A 19,551-nucleotide genomic window follows, 5' to 3' on the forward strand; every position below is an offset into this window, starting at 1 on the left:
TTTAGGGTTGTGTTAAGATTTGTGAGATGTTCATTTTCTAGGTAGAAACTGAATCCATCAGTTAGGGTCGACCTGGGAGAGAGCAAGGTAATTTGGACTTCTCAGGGAAAAAACAATGCTTTATAGAGCTTAAGATTAAGGGTCTTGCTTGTGATGCTGAAGATGAAGGTTTAAATCCTTTCATCAGTTTGAAGTGGTCTGGATAGGAAGGCCTTGCTCTAAACAGAGCAAATCTGTCTTTCTCTGGTGTTTTAATAACCAATAATTTTGGAAAAAAAAAAAAAAGAGATTTCACAGTTTAAAAAAATAATCTGTAGTATTCTGAAAGGTGCTAGTATATGATTAATTGCTTTTGTCATGATAAATCCGTTTGAGCTTACTGTATTCAGGTAACTAGAGAACGTGGGACTTTCAAAGGAAGTTTGTGGGTTGTCACCTCTGGGCAACTCACTGGGTGATGAGATTCACTTTTACCCAAGTGTCCACAAAACTACTCATTGGTATGATCTTCAGATAGGATACTCCTCATTCATGGAAATCAGGAGCAACCAAGAGAAAGGTTTGTTCTGTGTGTGTGTTTTTTTTTTTTTTCGTTTTTTTTTGGAAATAAGATCAAAAAGGAGTTGAAAGGATTTTGGAAAAGTGCTCCTTTTCAGTTACTTCTTATAAAATTTTGTACTTTATCCTTTGTACTTCTGCCCATGAGACAATGACCTTATTAAATAACATTGAAGATTAAACATTAGTACAAGTCAAGTATCATAACTTTGTTCTTTTCTACCAGGCATTTGGCAATCAGGTAGAAGATTTATAGTATGAAAGATAAAGCCAGTCTTGTAACATTCCTGTTATGCTTGGGCAGTAGCTGGCAAAAGTGGATGGCAGGAATAGAATTTATGGAAAACTGGAATTTATAACTACTTACTGTGTCAATCAAGCTGTATAGAAGATATAAGATACTCTAAAGCAATAGGTTACTGGAACTGCTGAAGGATGAACTAATAATAGTTGGGTGTTCCTTTTCTCAAATCCAGAATAAATTTATAAACAGCAATTACTCAGCTTTTCAGGCCCAAATAAAGGGAATTTATAGGATAAATGCAAATAAGCAATACATACGTTGCTGGAGAGGAAAGGAATGAATATGTCTAGGCTTTTTCTAGAGAGCTACTGTGGAGAAGTGATGGAAAAATTACTCCCAGTCTTTGTATTTGGGGCTTATGCATTGGTACAAACCTTATATGATTGTTATCCACTTTTAAAACTCTTCCAGGAGCATTACAGTTTTGAATTAGGATTTGTATTTACCTAAGTATGAAAATTGCCATGTGGGAAGTTACTCATATCGACTCCTCTAAATAAGATTTAAGAGAATATTTACTGTTGTGACTCTGAGATAAAACACATTTCCAATTCAGTCTAAGCAGTCTGAACATACAGTGAAGAAAATACATTATTTGAGGAGCTTCCTCACTTGCATGACTGACTGCTGTCATTGGTTGATTTCTGTGTAGCAGATACTAACGGGGCGTCTGCTTTTCAAATGAAACTAGCTCCTTCAGAACAGGAACATATGGAGAGAGTAAAACTGAAGCCAGTGATTCAGTTGTAGCACAAGAAGCTGCCTTACGTATCTTTGTCCGCTCACTTTCTTCCTGCAACATGTTCTGGTTGCTAAATGCATTTTCCTTTGAAAAACTATGACTTGATAAGAAAAGTGTTTTCTAATACAACCAGTTTGTAATCTTGAGTGTCAATAGTGTCTGAGATTTTTAATCTGAGAATCTGGTTTTGTGTATGTGTAAGGGTCAGTTTGACCCATAACTGTAACCAGGAGGAAGAAGGAAGCTGATGAATGGGTTAGTAATTCAGGGACAGCATTAAAAAGGAGTTCAGAGTTCGTGCAGTACATGCTGCTTTGCCAGCAAAAGAACAGCAATCCACTGAGAACTATGAAATTACAAATTTGGAGATGGCTTTTCAGTGCAGGGTTTAGGATCTGCAGTTATCTTGCTTTGCCATTAAACTGCTCCATCGTGGTGTGTTCTTTGTAATGCCTACCTCATACATGGAAAGGCTGAAAGAGGAAGAACTGAATCTATGAATTGTGCTAGTTCTGTTTTTTTTTTTTAATTATTTTTATTTTTAAGCACGTTATTCTCCACATTATTCTCAAAATAGAAGTATAAAATAGGTGGATAATTGTATGAAGAGACAGAAAAAGAGAGATGATGGTGCAAACTTCACTGTGAAATCCCTAGACAAGTTATACGTATGTTGCTTTACAGGTAATATAGTCTGTTTTAAAGCAATCATTTCTGCATAGAATCAGTTATTATCAACCCTCTAAGAGGGTGCACTGTATGTTCTGTTTTGAGGAATAAGACCTTGTTAAGTTTCTTTGTGTAAGGGACTACAGGAATAGAAAGGCTCACATCACTTTGAAGCATTTTTTTTTCCTGTGGGATAGTCCTATTTCAGCTGTAAAAAAAAAAAAAAAAACTTTTTTTTTTTTTATTTGACAAACCTATGCAAGAAATACCCTATATATGTTTCCACGGTCATATTGATGGTATAACTGACTCTTGCTCTAGTAGAGTGACACAAGTCACCATTTGTGCCAAGCAGACATGAACACGAATGCAGACTGTACAACAAATAACCTACCTGGCTTCACATTGGTCTTGTGTAATAATCTTCTGATTTAGCTTAAAGGAAAAATGAGTATAAAAAAATAGTGTCGAAGTTTTTTTTTTTTTTTTTTAACCTTAATGAATTTATGTTTTCTGGATTTTATTTTTTCATCTACAGAGGCAAAAGCTGTCTCTGCTTTGCTTGTTACTTATAAATGCCCACATTCCTGTTATGTCTGCCAGAGCCAGGAATAAAATCAGCTGTTGTGACTCCATATCCAGTGCCTTAAGTACAACACTGACCTTCCTCTGCTAGCAGGATATCTGTGTTACATATGTTGTTATAAAGCATGTATTTGGAACTGCTAACTCTTACTAAGAGCTGTTCAGTTCTTATCCACTCAATTTAGTCATGCTTTCTTTAGTGGCAAGAAGTAGGGATTGTTTATATTTTGAAGTATCTAAAAAGTATCTGAAGAGAGTTTTTAGAACTATATCTGGTAACTGAGTGACAAAAATAGGAGTGAAAAGCTGCATAAACAAATTCATTTTTACAGAGCTCTCAAACAAGTGAGCTGGATCTGATTTCCTTCTTGTCCACCAGAATTGTTTGCATACCTGCCATGGACAAGCCAAGTCTTTCACCTGTAGAAAAGAAAGTGATTATGTATATTTGCCTGAAGGCATAATTGGCTTTCAGAGCCGTCTTTTATCTCACATCTATCAACTTGGCTTTCAGATGGTGAACTGACTCTGCAAGGCTTGTCCTCAGAAGTTGAAATGTCATTAAAAGAAATAAAAAATTATTAACTCAGTGTTTGTGTTTGGAAATGTAAGAGTTGAAAGTATTTCTTGATTTTCCTTTGAGTATCTTTGGTGCATCTGATGTGTACAGTCATTAGTAAATGACTGTAGAATTTTCTCTTTTGTTGTTTAAAATCAAATCAGATCTCGATATTGGCTTTTTGAAACAAAAGTGAGACACAACACTTAGGTGTTTGCTTACTTTCCAAATAGGTCTGACCTGTATATCTGGCTGGAGAAGATAAAATATAGATAGTCTCACTGAGGAAAATAATTCCCTGCTTCACCTTGCAGACAAATAGGTCAGTATTATTCATAGAACATAAAGCTACATGTGCTTTTGAAGAGACAAGGACCTTCAATACCCAGGGGTAAGAAAAAAAGGCTTGGGCTATTTTTGTTTCTTTCCCAATAAAGCCACTAATGCAGCGCACCAAGATTTACAGTTACTGTTTCCCAAACTTTTTTTTTTCCATAAGATCCAAGGAAAAAAGATCATAAGGGGAGTTTTATAGTCTAGTGCTGCAAATACGTACATGTATAATATTCCTGGGAGTAGAATTCCTACAGGATCAGGCTCTGGTACTGCAAGTTGTTTTCTGAATCTTACCGCAAAATTTTGAAGTCATGCTATAAAATCTTGAGAATATGTGCTCATAGGAAATAAAAGCTGTGTGCCTGAAAGGTAAAAACCTAATTGCAAACATTTGTCATAGCTATCCCTAGTGGAAAAGAATGTTACAGAATTAACACACAATTATTCTGGAGATCATGTTTATTCTTCTAATTTCTCAAAACAATCTTAAGAGTTTTGGACTGGAGCTTCAGAGCGAAAAATAGAAGTAAATAAGTGTATAGTATGTAATATCTAGAAGATTAATTACTATGAATTTGCTGCTGCTATAGACTCGATGTAAAATGAGTCAAATTTAAAAATGAATGCTTATTATTGAGACATGAAAATGGCTAATATTTCCTGTATATTTCCCTGATTTGATGGCTTTATTAAAAGCTCTTTACTTAAAGCTAACTGAACAAGGATTAAATGTCTGTTTCCAAACAAATTCTCTTTATTACTTGGTATGAGTTTCTTGTCATTTTTTTTTCGCCCTGTATGTCACAGTCAAGGACAACAGGTTTTGAAAATTTAGGAAAATATTTGTCTTTACTTCCTATTCTTTGCTAGTGATTTATCACTATCTGAGCTGCAGGTAAAAATACCAACGAATTGCAAGTTGTGTTTTTGGGGAGAGAGTGTTTTGTTGTTGTTGCTCTAGTTTTTTCTTGTGTTTACGGAGTTTATTTTGTTCATCAACAGAATATACCTGAAATCTACTGATTTTAGGATTCAGGAAGGTAATCTAGCACAGGAATAAATGTTTTGAATCTATGAAATCTAAAGTATCTGACTGGTACCAGTAATTTGTTATGTAGTTTTGCCACTTACAAAACTCTCACAACAGCAAATTACATTAAATCACATTGTTAATCTTTAAATTGCTGGTATGTAATTTCTTATGTCCGGGAGCCAAGACACATTTTGAGATTACTAAAGGGTGTGTTTGTATCCAATTAGGGAAAAACACTATCAATGTGTTAAGGTGAATTGTGGCATGGGTTGTTTTTAATATTTTCCAGATCAGTTCTCAACACCTCTAGTATGTCTAATTAATGTGTACTAAATAGTTTCTTTGGAGTAACTTTCTATGAAACTATAGTAGTCTGCATAACTGGTATCTTATTTTTTGAAATGTTACAAATGCTTGATATGAATCATTTTGCAGAACGACTGCAGCCTTAACCTATGGTAAGCAAAGTTTTTGATATGAACTGCTTGATCAAGAATTGTAAGACAAATATCCGATATCACAGTTCTAACATATTTAATTATTTGGTTTACAACAGAATTTTGCTTACTCATGCTGCATAAAAACAGAATAGAAAACTTATTTCTGCTATTAAGCATGACCCTTAGAAAAGATTATAGATTACCTCATGTAAGCAATGAAGAATTTTTTTGACATAAAAGGAAAGAAAAAACTCAGACTTTCTTGGTTGAGATTAAGCAAATTAATGAAACCAGACTTTTTATTGAGATACTTAATGCATAAAGTACATAAGTCCTGTAACATTTTACCTATCACTTTTCCAAGCCTTTGTGTTGCAAAGGTAGAAATTGCATTACTTTAAGTAAAAGGGGATTTTTTCCTCTGCTTTGAATAAAGATAGTTCTTTGATAAAGAAATGTGGAATGGATTCAGTGCACCTATTCTTATGCTCAGTTACCTTCCTGAAACTATCAGGAGCTCCTATCAGGAGCACTGATAAAGAAGCTTATTTTATTTGGTGAAAGAGACCAGGAAAAAAACATCACTGCTGTAACCATTAGTGGTGGTTATAAAATGCTAGAATACAATCTTCAACAATTTGGTTTTCTTTTTTTGGACAATGAAGACAGGATTCTGTGTGATAGAAATGCATGCTGTTGTGCTTGTTTTTATAGACAGAGATATCAGTGTGGGCCTTCCCAAGGACAGAAGACAGGTTTTTAAGCTCCTTGGTTGGTTGATTCCTGGTTAGTCCTACCCCAGGGCCTTATGTAATTGCCTTTGAGTAGGATTGGATTCAGATAAACAGAGTGACATTAACTGCGTTCTCGCTCTTTTCTTTGCGCTGACTCTACAGGATTTGGGTTATGAGAAGTTAGGCTTCAAGGAATATTGCAAAGTACTTAGTTCTGTTTCATGGTACCACCTGAGTGAAGGTTGTCAAGTTCTAAGGAAAGCAGACATGAGTTTGTCTTCAAGAAGAGTGACATTGCCTGCAGTTATGCCAATAACTCTGCAGAAACGGGTATGGCATTTAAATCAATCTTGTAACTAATTTTATTTTGAGTTGATAATGCATTTGCTTAGAGTAAATAAACAGTGTTTTAAATAAACATAGCTATATTTATCTTCTATTTTTCTTGTGTAATAACTTTTATTTTCTGTTACATGTGAACATAATATTTATATGTATATATTTATATATTTTTGTTACTGTGCTTTTTTCTCTGTCATTATAATTCTGTAATTTATGGAAGAAATTTGATTATAGATTAATGTAGTTCTTAAATATAAAGTATCATTATTGCATTTCAGAATATTGAAATATACCTCTGTAAAAGGATACAGTACTGATCTTAATGAAAGATAACTGGAGTCCACTTATACAGATTTTTGACCAGCTTTAAACACAACATACTTCTTCCTCACCCTCTCTGGATGGCATCTTAGTAGTGGATGGTTCATCATGTACTTTGGGAATCAGGGTAACACTGTACAGTGCTTTGCTCTAGCCACTGTAGCAGGTTACAGTGCTGGTGTAGCTGGCCTTTTTTTTTTTTTCTTTAATCTCACTAAAATGTGGAAGTAATACAAAATCATTACGCCTATGTACATTAGGGTTGCCTAGTGTAACTCTGTGCATTGGGGATGTCTGTAAAGTTTAAATATACATGATGTATGGCAATATAAATCTCCATTATGCTATTAAATGGTTCTTATCAGCAGTTTACATAGAACACAGCATATACTTCTTATGGCATAGGTCCAGTGGGGCTAAAATAGTATATGAATGCTTAGCTGTTACTGATTTAGGATTTGTTGTTCTTTCAGATTACTTTCTCACTTGAGTTGCAGAGGAAGCCCGTGGACATGCAGTTTCAGTGCTATCTTAATTACACGGTCATATATAACTTTTCTGGTATAGTAACTTTCCTTTCAGATTCAGATATGTGCAAGATGCATAAGAGAGAGATACTGTGTAAGAGCACTCTACAGAAATGATCTTAAAAAAAAAAAATAAAATTGAAGTTTAGCTTTTCAGATCTCACTCTTCCAACCCTGTGGTTCCCTGCCCTTCCTTTCTCCCTGCCTCCCAGTCCCCCTGCCCCTACCTCAAATCTTCAGTTGTCATAGTTTTATTTTCAGCTGTTATTTGGTTATCTGTATGTTAGGAAGATGAAGGTCTTTGTTCTTGCAGTGTGTAGTTGTATTGGACTCCTCTGTTATGCACAGAGCAGTGCATGGTGCTATGTGGGAGGAGAGAGATGTGTAACTTCACTCAGTCTAACATACTGAAGGCTAGGAAACTCAGTTTTAACTGTACTGTATATTTTAATGGATTGCGTTTCATTTTTTGCTGTTGAGAGATGAGCATCATTCTCTAAGCAAACTTAGTTTTGTTGTTCTCTACTAACGCATGGTGAGTAAGGTAGTTTTCTGTGCATTCTCTCCTATTTTAAAACACAGATATTTTCACACTACTATCAAATGGCCTATTGGCTTTACTTCTTTTATCTGTGTGCTTTGCAAGCCCAAAATAAAAATATTGGATGTGGGAGGAGGAAGCAGCACAGGATGTTGAATTAGGTAGGTAGATATTGGATTGCACACAGTTGCGAAAGTTCTCAGAGGTGTGTATCCTCCCTGAGGGCTCATTGTATGCCAAATTTGTGTCCTGGTTTTGCTCATGATGTTTATATTTGTGCCAGTAGAATTCCCTGCAAATGTATCTCCTCTCTCCATTCACAAGGTTCTTTTTGTTACTTCTATAGCACTACCCTAATTCCTGGAACTGGAATAATACAGGGAAGGAAGGCAGGCAGGAATGGGCAAGAAAGAGGCTAGCTTGTAAGGGATAGTATGTGTGCATGCATGCATGCACATGTGTGAATTTGTTTCTTGTGGACATTAGAAACATAGAAATACAATGCAGTCATAAACTGTTATTCTGGTATGTAGTGCCTTCAAATCAGTTGCTCCAGATACTGCTTTTAAATAGTATTTCTGTTAAACATTGAAATTGGAGTGCTTTAAGTAAAAGGTGATCTTCAATTTCTATTTTCTATAATGTAAGAAGAACCTGGACATTGGCAATATAAAAATGTTATGTTAGTACTGCATTGTCAAGAGAAAATTCAGCATTAGTTCATAAGGTAATATTTTAGGCTATTGGTCATCCTCAATTATTTCTTTAATATAAGCATCAGTGTTTATGTAAGAAGTCTAGTTTAATTGTGGTACTGAAAGAATCTTTTTTTCCTCCCTCACAAAAAGTGACATTTTTTATTATTAATGTGATAATCTGGCTGTTATGCCAATTTCTTGAATGTTTTTTTCATTTTCATTCCAAGTAACTATTATGTTTTGTCAATTTTTTTAAAACTTTTTCTATTTTAAAATCAGGAAAGAAGTATATATCATAGTTGATCTATTTTATTCTTAAGTATTATATTTTTAACTAAAGCTACAGGGCCTCATTTAGATTCCAAGGGGTCTTTTCACACAGGCAGAAAAATGAGTTGCTTAATAAGCATGGGGAATTATGCATATCCAATATTAAAACCAGATTTATAGTGTTTATATAGACTAGACATATAATTAATCCAACACAGTTAGAGTAAGTGTCTTTTTTAATCTTTTGTGTGAATAACTCTTTACTCTTATAAAAATGTTTTTAAGAAATGAGATTTAAAAGGTCATAACACGTTCAAAACAATGTTTTACAGTCAGTTACAAATCACTTATTTATTCAAGATAAAAATCTGCAGGTCTGCTAGACTTGTTGTGTGATAAGTAGAAGAGTACTTAAGTGGCTGATGTTGGATGCAAGGTGTATAAACAGAATTGTTTTTTTCACAGCAGTTCGGAACTTCCTAGAACACTAGGTCACACAATGTTGGAAGGCCTTGTGTACACAGGTAGTATGCATTGCAGCTGAACAATTTCTAGTGATTCTTGAAGAGATCGCATAGTTTCTTTTTAATGGAAGAAATTTTAGATTGAATAGTTAGAAGAATAAATTGAATATGAGAAGAATGATTAGAAAATGAGCATTTGGTTTAGATTGCATGCTTATGACAATCCTGGATTTGAGCAGTTTTCAAGATACTCTTGGATCTTTCTTCCATCTATTTTTTTCTGGCCTGAAATCACACACTGCTTTAATGAACGCCCACCGCTCCCGCTAAGCAGAAATGGTCACTTAAGCCAAATTGTATTGAGAATTATCAATGTCCGTCTGCAAGGCTAGGAGTGTGAAAGTAATTTCTCAGTTTCGCATTTGGGTTCCCTGAGATGAAAGGCCAATGTGCTAATCCAGGAATTTTACATAAATGCACTTTAAGTGATATGGTAATAGTGCCATTAAATGGAAATATCTGGAGACAGACAAAGCATTCATGTATGCAGCATGTCCTCATAAGGACAGTTTGAAAAAATAGTCATTCAGAGATGCATAAACACCACCCATACCCTCTTTCTCTTTTGTACAATGTAATGAAAGAGTAACATCCTACAAAGATGTGAAAACACATGAGAAAAGAGATGGGTTTGACTGTGCTTTAAAGACTTTGGGAACAGTCGTCAGAAACAGTGATGGTTGAGGTGAAGCATTTTGAATCGCTGTTATATCTTATTTTTAATGGAATGTTTTTCTTCATGACTTGCTGGGAGGTGTGAGAGAAAATATTGGGAATAACCACTAGGTAAAGTAATACAATGGGCCTGACTGGAAATTCAGTATAGATTTAATGATCTTATTTAAATTACTGGGTTATAGCATCTGGATGTACTGATACTGGATGTGCAGAGTTTGATACAAATAGTAAAAGTTTTAAGCCTGAAGAAAGGTTGAGGAGCAGAAATACATATATGTATGTATATATATAGGAATGGGCAGAGACACAAACTCCATGCAGGAGATGGATAGTTAGTTTTTGAAAGAAGTTTGCTTAAAATTGCCAGAATGGGAAGCTAGTATGTAGTCTCAAGGAAAGGTCTTGCCATCTTTGTGGCAAGTAACATGTACTAAGATAGCTGCGCTTATTTCCTCTTGATAATACATAAAAACTGCGTGGAACTATTTCTACAGGTGCTTACCTCTTGCCTCAGATGTTTGTCTTAGGGAACATACAAATTTCATGTAAGCTATGAAAGGATCATCTGCCTCAGATTCAGTAATCTGTAATACTGTAGTTGCAGATATTAAGTTACCTGTTCATGACAGAGTCTGATGTGATTTTGGAAGTTGTTTGTGGATGATAAGGAAGGAGGAGGGAGGCACAGTGGCATTTCCTCTTTGTGGAAGAGGTCTGGTTATGCCTCGTTAAGCCCCGGAACTGTTAAGGAGAGAGCTACTGACAGGGCCTCCTTAGGGGAAGTGTCGCAGCACTTTTTCTCACGAAGGTTTTGGCCAAGCAAATCTAGATCTGATACTATACTTTAGGAAGGTTCTGGGACCAATTTCTGCTTTGAGAATGCATTCTTTATTCTCAAACAGTCACGCACCACTTGACCAGTCATACTTATTGGTTTCATGTTCTTAGAAGCAGTAAATTTTTTGTTCTGTATCAAAATGATCCCACAACATATAAATGAAACCAAAATGGGACTAACTTTACTGAGGGGGGTGGAGTGGGAAGGTGTGGGAGGGGATAGGGGGACCTACCCTGTGATATTCCAGTCCCTATGAGCAATCAAATTTTTTATAATATTTTTTATACAAAACCATCAATGATCTTGGAATTTAAAATGCATATCACTATGTTGCATATTGCCAAGAAAGTTAGGGGTGTGTGTGTATGTATAAGAGAGTGAATAATGAGTGTGCAGAGCTTTTAGAAAGTCTTTTAAAAACCTTAGTGGTTTAATACACTTGGTCATTACTTGTCCCTTGTATAGTATGACAAGGTTTAGAGGCACAATTAACGTTGCACTCTGTCTCCTCTCTGTCTTCAGTTCTTGAACAGACCTTTGATACATTTTTCAGTTTCTTCTTGCCTTCTTTGAACATCTAACATCCTTCATACAGTAACCAAGGAAATTGGCTGTGTTTAGTGCCCTACTCTGCTCATAATCCTTTTCTGTTGGCAGAAAATCCTTTGGAGGAAGAAAGAAAAAAACAACAAAAAAACCCAGCTTTTTCATCAACTGAAGAAAGTACTTGGCCATTTTCTAGCTCTAGAACTTTAGTCTCCTCTTGAATAAATTAGGCTTCAAGAAGTCAGAACTTGACCTTCAGACTGTATTACTCAGCCCTGAAGTGAATCAAGAGTCATTGCCAAATAGTTATTTCTACTGGTAGTAAATCCTTTATTTATTATACTGCATTGTTTGTGAAGGGAGAAACTTAACATACAGCACACTAGGTACTAGTGACAGTCCTATGCTAAAAATCAAATTTTCCATACTGATGTTACATGTCTTTTGTGTGTGCCTTTCAGCATGCTATGATACATAAGTAAATACCTGAAAAAACAGAAGATTTTATTTACTTTTTGATAAAATAGCGAAATACTAATACGTACAAAGAAAATGTGTCACCTTGCACCAAGGAATTACTCAGATCCAAGCTCTCTTGATTCCTTATTTCCATGCTATTGCTATGGGTACTGCCATGTTCTGCACAGCCCAACTCCTTGTTTTTCTGCTTTTGAGTCAGGAACAGAGGCAGGACCCACCCCAACAAAATGCCAGCTGCCTTAAAGACTTAAAAAAAAAAAAAAAAAAAAAAAAAAAAGAACTTATGACTGTATGATCAAAACTTTTGAATCAACATAAATTTATTCTAACACTGAAGATTTTACCTTGCTTCCAGTCCATCTTAGTCTCTTACAATTGGCATTGTCTTCCTGAACCTTCTTTTTCAAAGTTGCATGTATTCAGTTGCTTTCAATCCTTTATTTATGATTACATATTTCAGAGCAACTTGTTTTCCATAGCTTAAAGTAGTTACATGAGAAGAGATTTATTCTGGTACAGTGTATAATGGGTGCCTAGGGAACAGTAAAAAACAAGATAAGTCAAACTTTTTAAGAATACATACCCAGCTTTTTGAGCCAGAGTTGCAAAGTCTGTTTGTGTGTTTGCTTAAGAAGTGGAAGTTTTACTGGATGTGAGGCTCTGAACCCATACAGACTCAAAGAGATGAGAAGTCTTTTACTCCTCATTTGTATTCTATCCAGTAACATATTTCATCTCCTCTCTCGGGCACATCATAAGCTTTGGGAGGTCTTGGACTACTTACTTATAGCTCTACCAGTACACATGCTGGGACTTAAAAAAAAAAAAAAAAAAAAGTTAACCTGGGGAGTCATCTTTTGTTTAATATGCATTGCACTTCCCTGTGGTTAAAACTTTGTACTGCTTGTTTCTTTGCAGATACCTTTTCCATTTGGCACCACTAAAAAATCTTAGGAGGGACTGGAGGAAGTGTTCAGCTGACATCTGTAGTGCTTTTCCTTTATTTCGTACTGGAATCCTCTTTCTCTTTTGCTCAGCATACTGTGCTTTCTTTGCAGTCTTTTTCATTACTCTTGTTGAATGTTGTATCATTTCTACCTCCAACCTCTGCCCTAAAATAACATCATGCTTTCTTCTTGGACTGCTTAGGCTTATTTTCTAAACCAGTTAATTCCCTTCTCCAAGATTTTAGCAATTAAATGGTATCTAGACTGAATAGCAGTTGGAGCCCTCTGCTTGTCTTGTATTAGCATAACAGCCAGACATAAGTAGCTCATCAAATTATCCACCAGCTGCATATGCAAGCTCTGTGTTGTTGATTTTCCTTCAGTTGTATTGATTTTAACTATCGTTGGATTGGTGTCTGTCACCACACTTCTGAGTATCCTGTTTGATAAGACTGCTATATGTATTTTGTGTTATGAGCATTCTATGGTGATCTGAACGTGGACTGTGTATGGTAAAAAGAAGAAACAGACAGACAGCCCAGAAGACCTCTGGAAGTAGGTTATCACAGCATGTGAAGAGATGAAAAATGTACTGGTGACTTCCCAGTTCTCTTGTGTGATTGAAGACTGTTCAGTCTACATACCTCATTTTCCTTTTAGAACACATGGTTACAGGTAAATATTGTCAAAATATATTGGATTACCGAAATGATTAGTTTCTATTACAACATCATCCTTTTAAAATATTCTTTTTGTTCCACTTGTTTTCATGACTGTTTTGCATTAGATGACTATCAAGTTTTGGCCTTTAACACAGGAACTAAATTCCATGCCCAGGTGCTCCCTGTAGTGGCTTGGATTTGTCAGCAAAATTTGCCGACAAATCTGTATTAATGTGACAGTGTCTAGTTGAAAGTTTTGCATGGCTTGAGTAGGCTTGCTAGCTTTATTACAGGATTTACACTTTATTTGGATTTTATGCCTTGGCTTCAAGGAGCAATACTATGTGAATGAAATGAAAGATGTTTGAAAGTGCTGAAGGATAAAACATCCTGTCAGGATAACTATTCTACAGCAGTCACACCTTGCTGTTATATACCAACAGTGACTAGAAACAGATGCCCAGAGACAGTACTGGGCTGCGAGATTGCTGTAGTCTGACCCAGCAGAGCAGTTTTCATCACTGAAATTTACCAATTCAATTACCAAATGGCAAAGTACTTGGAACAGGTTGCTCAAGGATGCTGTGGAGTTATCGTCGCTGGGGGTGTTTAAGGAAAGGTTAGAGGTGGTACTTAGGGACATGGTTTAGTGAATGATATTGGTGGTAGAGTGGATGGTTGGACCAGATGATCTCGGAGGTCTTTTCCAAACTTAATGATACTGTGATTCTGTGGTTTTAAACCAACTATTTAGTATGATGGATTAACCTACATAGCCTTTGTCATATTTGCTCTGAACATTGCTTGTACCACTCTAGAAATTCTGTGAAAATTTCCAAACTGAATTTTCTTAAGCTGAAAACCTAAAACTCAGTCTTACTGAGTCTACAGACTTTTTTCCTCTAGTGACCTTCAAGAGAATACTTAAGTAATAAAGGCAATGACAAAGGTATTCTTAGACTTGAAGCTGTGTTGTAGTTCAAGCCAGAACTTTTATATAAAACAAATTGTTTAGAGTCTTAGTCTTCCTCTGTTTCAGCAAGAGATATGCTCTGCTGAGAAACCAGCAACATAGCGTGAAAACCCTGGTAGAAACAATAGGTACTTCTTTTTATAGCTGGTATCTCTTCAGAAACATAGAGTGCAGCCAGAATGTGGCAGTAACAGATTTGCTTTCTCTTGTGCTGGAACACAGCATTCTATTTATCTCTGACAAGCGAAGGATATGTTGGACAAACTGAACTATTAAATACAGAAAGCCTCATTTAAATAATGTTAACGCTTTGACACAAATAGGGACAAGCTAGTCAAACATAAGACTGATAACATTCTGCCCTTAACTTTGTTGTACACAGAAAACAAAAAACACAGGTGTATTTTAGTGGCTTTATATAAAAAAATTCATTTCTCCCCTGATCTTTGTATATGACTTCTTTGGAAGGTGCAGTAGTATGTCAATAATTTCTACCATATTTCTAGTTTGGAGGGATAAAGAACACTGGTGCTTTGAGAACCATTTTTATTTTCTGTTCATTTTCCATTTCACAAACATTTTTTTAAAATGAAATATGGAAGTTCCTCCTTCAAGTCAGATTCTTTGAATCTTCTAGTATAATATTTCAATCCCCTCCCTCTTTTTAAGTCTTGTTAATCTAACTGTATATTTGTCCATATGGTAAGTGTATTCTGAGTGGTGTTATGGTGTGCAGTAAAATATAATGTTGTGTATTATTATTAAATATATAAAGCTATGTAAAGTTGAGACAGCAATTGATGTGGAAGTAAAGGACTTAAGATGCTAAGTAGCATAAGTTTGCTAATAGGACTAGTAAGCTGTTCATTTCCACCTATCTAACCTGTTACATTAGCACTAAATTAACTTTTAATTAAAAAAAGTTTGCTTGAAAGTATGCTGTTATTAGCCCTAATGCAATAATCAAGTCCAGTCTGAATATTGTCTTCGAATCAACCCGTAGATTTTAAACGTTTGTCACAAAGGACAAAATACAGGGGAAAAATATGGAACCCTTAGCCACTAGCAAGATGACTTTTGTACCTTGCTAGTTATTTTAGCAATTATCTATGCATTTTGTGTGAAATATTAAGGGAGCTCTCAGTGAAGATAGTGGGTCATAGAGCATGTACATTTAGCCTAAGTAACTTAAGCTTTGTACTGTGAACTGTATTGGCTGGACATGCTGAACAAGAGCATGGAGATTTTGACACTAAGACGTAGTGGTGCATAGGTAGAGGAGAGAATAGCCTGCATATGAATGTACTTGTTCTACAGTTGGATTATGTTATGTTCTCCAATGAATTTTAAAATTACTTTTCCTTGGTTAGAGAATTCTACTAAAGCTTTACTGGATTATTTTTCTTTTTTACTTATTTTTAGTGTATAGGAAGATACAGAACTGTAATTGAGATCTACATATCTATGTACTGGGTTTAAATTAACCAGGGGTCCATATGTACCATGCACTGAGATTGAGAAGTGATCTATGTTTGACTAGTTGGCTGTAAGTAAGAGGTACATGGAAGACGGAAATTGGGAAACTTCTACCTTTCTCAGGGCCAAGGTGATTTTTAGATAACTCTTTGTCAGATGTTAATATACACATTTAGCATTGCTCAGTCATATAATGAAAAATAACGAAGACTCATTTTTATCATGGCTTGTAAGACATGGGTTCTCCACTCTGATTCAGAGGTTAGCATGAGTGAGAGTCTGAATTTACTTGACTGTAACCAGCCATTCTAAAAATGAACGATTCATTTTAAATTTACCTTTATCCTGCAGTCTTTAACTCCATGAGTTCAATCTTCATGAAAGGTATTCTTTTCAAGGACTTTGGAAAAGTTATTGATGCCAATCAATGTGAATTGCATTAAATCACCGAGATTTTTCACAAGTATGGTGATTACTGTAAACCATTCTACTAAATGCTTTGAACAAGATGAAGAAAATTTTAAGAGTGGATTTTTTCTAGGAAGAGACAAAGTAGGTATGGTTAGTAGATCCTTACCTATCTGCCTGACAACAGTGTGTCACAAATTCACAATGCAACACCCCAAAATTAATCTGCTGCAATGTTCCTTGTGTAGCAGATGGTCTTTTCCTCTTTCCCAGGACTCAACAGAAGTTTATATGCCATCTTCATCAGATGAAGGAAGAGATGGAGTGTCAGCCTCCATTTATGTTAGGATAGACTGAGGTTTGCCATTTAAGTTTCTTTACATTTTAGAGCGTATAACCTTATTTTAACTGTTTGTTGTTTGCTTTTTCATTTCCAGTTTACCTTCTTTTTAAAGTATGAGTTTGATTTCACATGTAAAGAGTAGATCTGGGAATATAATCCTCCAAAGTCATTGTGAATAATTAATGCAAATAAATCATTTAGCTACTCTGCAGTGTGTTTATCTTGTATAAGTGATCCTTTGGCTGCTGAATCATCTAGCAAACCTGCTAATTCTCTTTGATTTCTGCTATTCCATGGAATTCTATTTGATTTTTTTTGTCAATGATGTTTAAATTCCCTCACAGTTTCCTAGTTATTCATTCACATATTGCCAGTTGTACTTGAAATGCCTCTTTAGCTGCTCTTGTTTGGAATCTCCATCATCTGAAAAAAAAAAATCACAAAACAACCCCCCCAAAAAAACCCCCACAACTAAGAGAGGCAGAATATTTTGAGACTTTGTATTTAAATAAATTGCCCTGTACTCCCCCTCCACTTTATTTATAAATTTGTGCATTTTTTTAAGGGCTTTATTGTGGTTTTTACTTCACTTTGCATTTTTTACTCTTGCTTTGCTTCTTTGTGGTGAAGGTTGGTGATGGTGACGAATCTTTCACTTGCAGTGTTTAATCTGTATGTTATTTACTATTGCAATTCCTACTTACAGTGTACTGAACTTCACAGTGTAATTGTTGGTATTTAGTGGTCTAATTATAGTAACTTTTTGAGCAAAGTTTCATATAACTATAGCTAATAGTTAAGAATAATCTCACTTTTTTTCTCTAAAAATAGTTGTAGTATGAGTTAATTGTCTGAAGCGTGGAAGTTGCTTTCTCTAGACCTTGCCTTTTGTTCAGTTTTATAAGAAATTCTGAAATATTTTATAACTTTTTTTTGCTTCTGTTGACCAATATTGTAAAAGTGTATGTATAAACTTCAGGATTAAATAATGATATTTATATTTTAACTTTCTTGCTGTCTTTCAAACCTTGTTTCTCTTCAGTTTTACTGACGTTGTCTTTGAGATGATTGCTTGTCAGCATTGTCCTCATTCTGCCATTTTTTTTAACATCATAATGTGATTGTCATAACCTTAGTTTGAAAGAACTTTGCTGGTATATTTTTGCACATAGCTTATTATAATTTGTAGATCTGCATAATTTAACCTCCTTTTTATAATACAACATATTTACACATCTAAAGCAGTAGTCATATGAGGAAGTCTAAGTGCTTTACAAATCTTAATGTGTTCAATCTGTTACCCTGCTGTACAGAAACAGATTTCATTTCCCTTGCCCCTTTTTACAAAAAGGAAACTGAGGGACTAATATTGATTTGCCCAAATTCAGATGAAAAATGCCTATTTTGAAACTCAGAATAGGACCTTTTTTGTGTACAGTAAATCTCAAATAATTTTGTTACTTCTCCATATTGCTGTTCAGATTTTTGTGTGCATGTGTGATTTTTCCATTCATAGAATGGTCAGTCTCATGCTGGATTGGGGAGGACAATGCTAAGGGTCAAGCAAAGGGGGGTGATTGTATGGGCTCAATGGTATAGATTGCCAGATTGCCATACTAATTTGTCAGAGGGCTTTCATAGAAAATGAACAAAAATTGTTTTAGTTGATAATGTGCCTATTACTCAAAAATGTTTAAATTCATGGTACCTTCTAACATAATATCCTAACAGAATGTTTGTTTGGTAAATCTTGGAAAAATTCAATGTGTTTTAGGTCATGGTAGGAAAAATAGGTAATTTTCTTAGACTTTGTACTTCCTTTCTTTGAACCATGGTTTCATTGCAAGACAGAGACTTAATTAATTATTAGTACATTTAAATCTTTGATGCTTTTTGTGGGACCTTAACTCAATCTGTCCATAACAGATAAATGTGTACAAAGTTTACTTTTGGTCACTTGGGAGAGCAGTTATTCCTCCTTCAGGAAGCTACTTCCTTCTTTGGTATTTTCAGTCATTGTTGTCTGTGAGTGGAGTCTTAACTTATGTTCAGTTTTGTTAACTACAAGGTGCTCAACTTCCCCTTTAAAGGGATTGATGGTCCTACTGTAAAAGATGATGGTTTCATTTAATTTCATGTCACTTCTAGAGTGTCCAATCTACCTATCTTGGCTGTTTTTTTAATCAATTTTCTGTTGAGTACCTTGAGAAGAAAGCAAGGCATTTTAGAACATCAGAGCTAGAGAATAGAAAATGTTGCTGGCAGGCTGATCTTAAAATTTCCCTTCCAGAGGTTGATAAGAATAAAGGGAGTCCATGCATGACAGAGATTTGAAGTCTAATGTTCATGTCACTTAAGCTACTGGTTATATATGTTTCTGTATGGGAAGTGTTCCTTATGCCTCTTGAAGCTATACTCTGTTTCAGGTAAGAAGTCAGGATTCTCTGTAACCAGGTTTTCACATAAGTTTGTCCCAGATTTGCCTTCTTCCCCCATGTACATGCTTTCCGGTAATTGTCCCTAATCAATGGATGACAGTTCTTGCCTGCCCAATTGTACACATTGACAAATCTGCACAGAAATCATGCAATGACTTGTGAACCATCCTTCAGAAGAGAGGGGGCATCACAGGGACATCTACAGGACAAATTTTTGAAAGCTCATGATGCGGCAATGGAGTATAGTTGCTTTGCAATGAGCAGCTACCGTTAATCATTGTATCATTTAAAAAAAAAAATATTACAGATATAGACTTCTACAAACTGTAAGAATCCTTTCAGCCTTGAATTTTCCTTTTTGGAAGAATAGTGGAAGCTGGCCTTCTACCTGTAGTCTAGGGTATTTGAAGGGGAAGTCTTGCATTCACACAATTAACTTTACCAGCATGCTGTTTTTTTTAAATTAATTGACTTAACGTGTCCTTGAATATTTTTATGAATCCAAAGTTTTGCTTGCTCTTATAAAAAGGCTCTCTAAAAAGAAGTCAGACTAGAAGTTGTAAAATAGTTCCGAATGCT

General features: G+C 35.3%; 1 protein-coding gene across 7 annotated transcripts in view; it reads left to right on the forward strand.

Moving 5' to 3' along the window:
- GRB14 (growth factor receptor bound protein 14) overlaps positions 1 to 19,551 on the forward strand; it is a 66,227-nt gene that overhangs the window by 13,295 nt on the left and 33,381 nt on the right. For 2 of the 7 annotated variants that reach the window (XM_080601291.1, XM_080601290.1), the window contains exons 2-3: positions 3,651 to 3,739; positions 6,123 to 6,290. The exons of 2 other annotated variants lie outside the window; for them this stretch is intronic. In XM_080601291.1, the coding sequence (XP_080457417.1) occupies positions 6,228 to 6,290 (63 nt within the window). In that variant the 5' untranslated portion in view covers positions 3,651 to 3,739; positions 6,123 to 6,227. Of the gene's footprint in view, positions 1 to 3,650; positions 3,740 to 3,790; positions 3,809 to 6,022; positions 6,291 to 19,551 lie in introns of those variants that run through there. 3 more of the 7 variants (XM_080601288.1, XM_080601292.1, XM_080601289.1) reach the window with 3 other exon arrangements.

Source organism: Anser brachyrhynchus (assembly GCF_964034855.1).
Source record: "Anser brachyrhynchus genome assembly, chromosome: 7".
NCBI lineage: Eukaryota > Metazoa > Chordata > Aves > Anseriformes > Anatidae > Anser > Anser brachyrhynchus.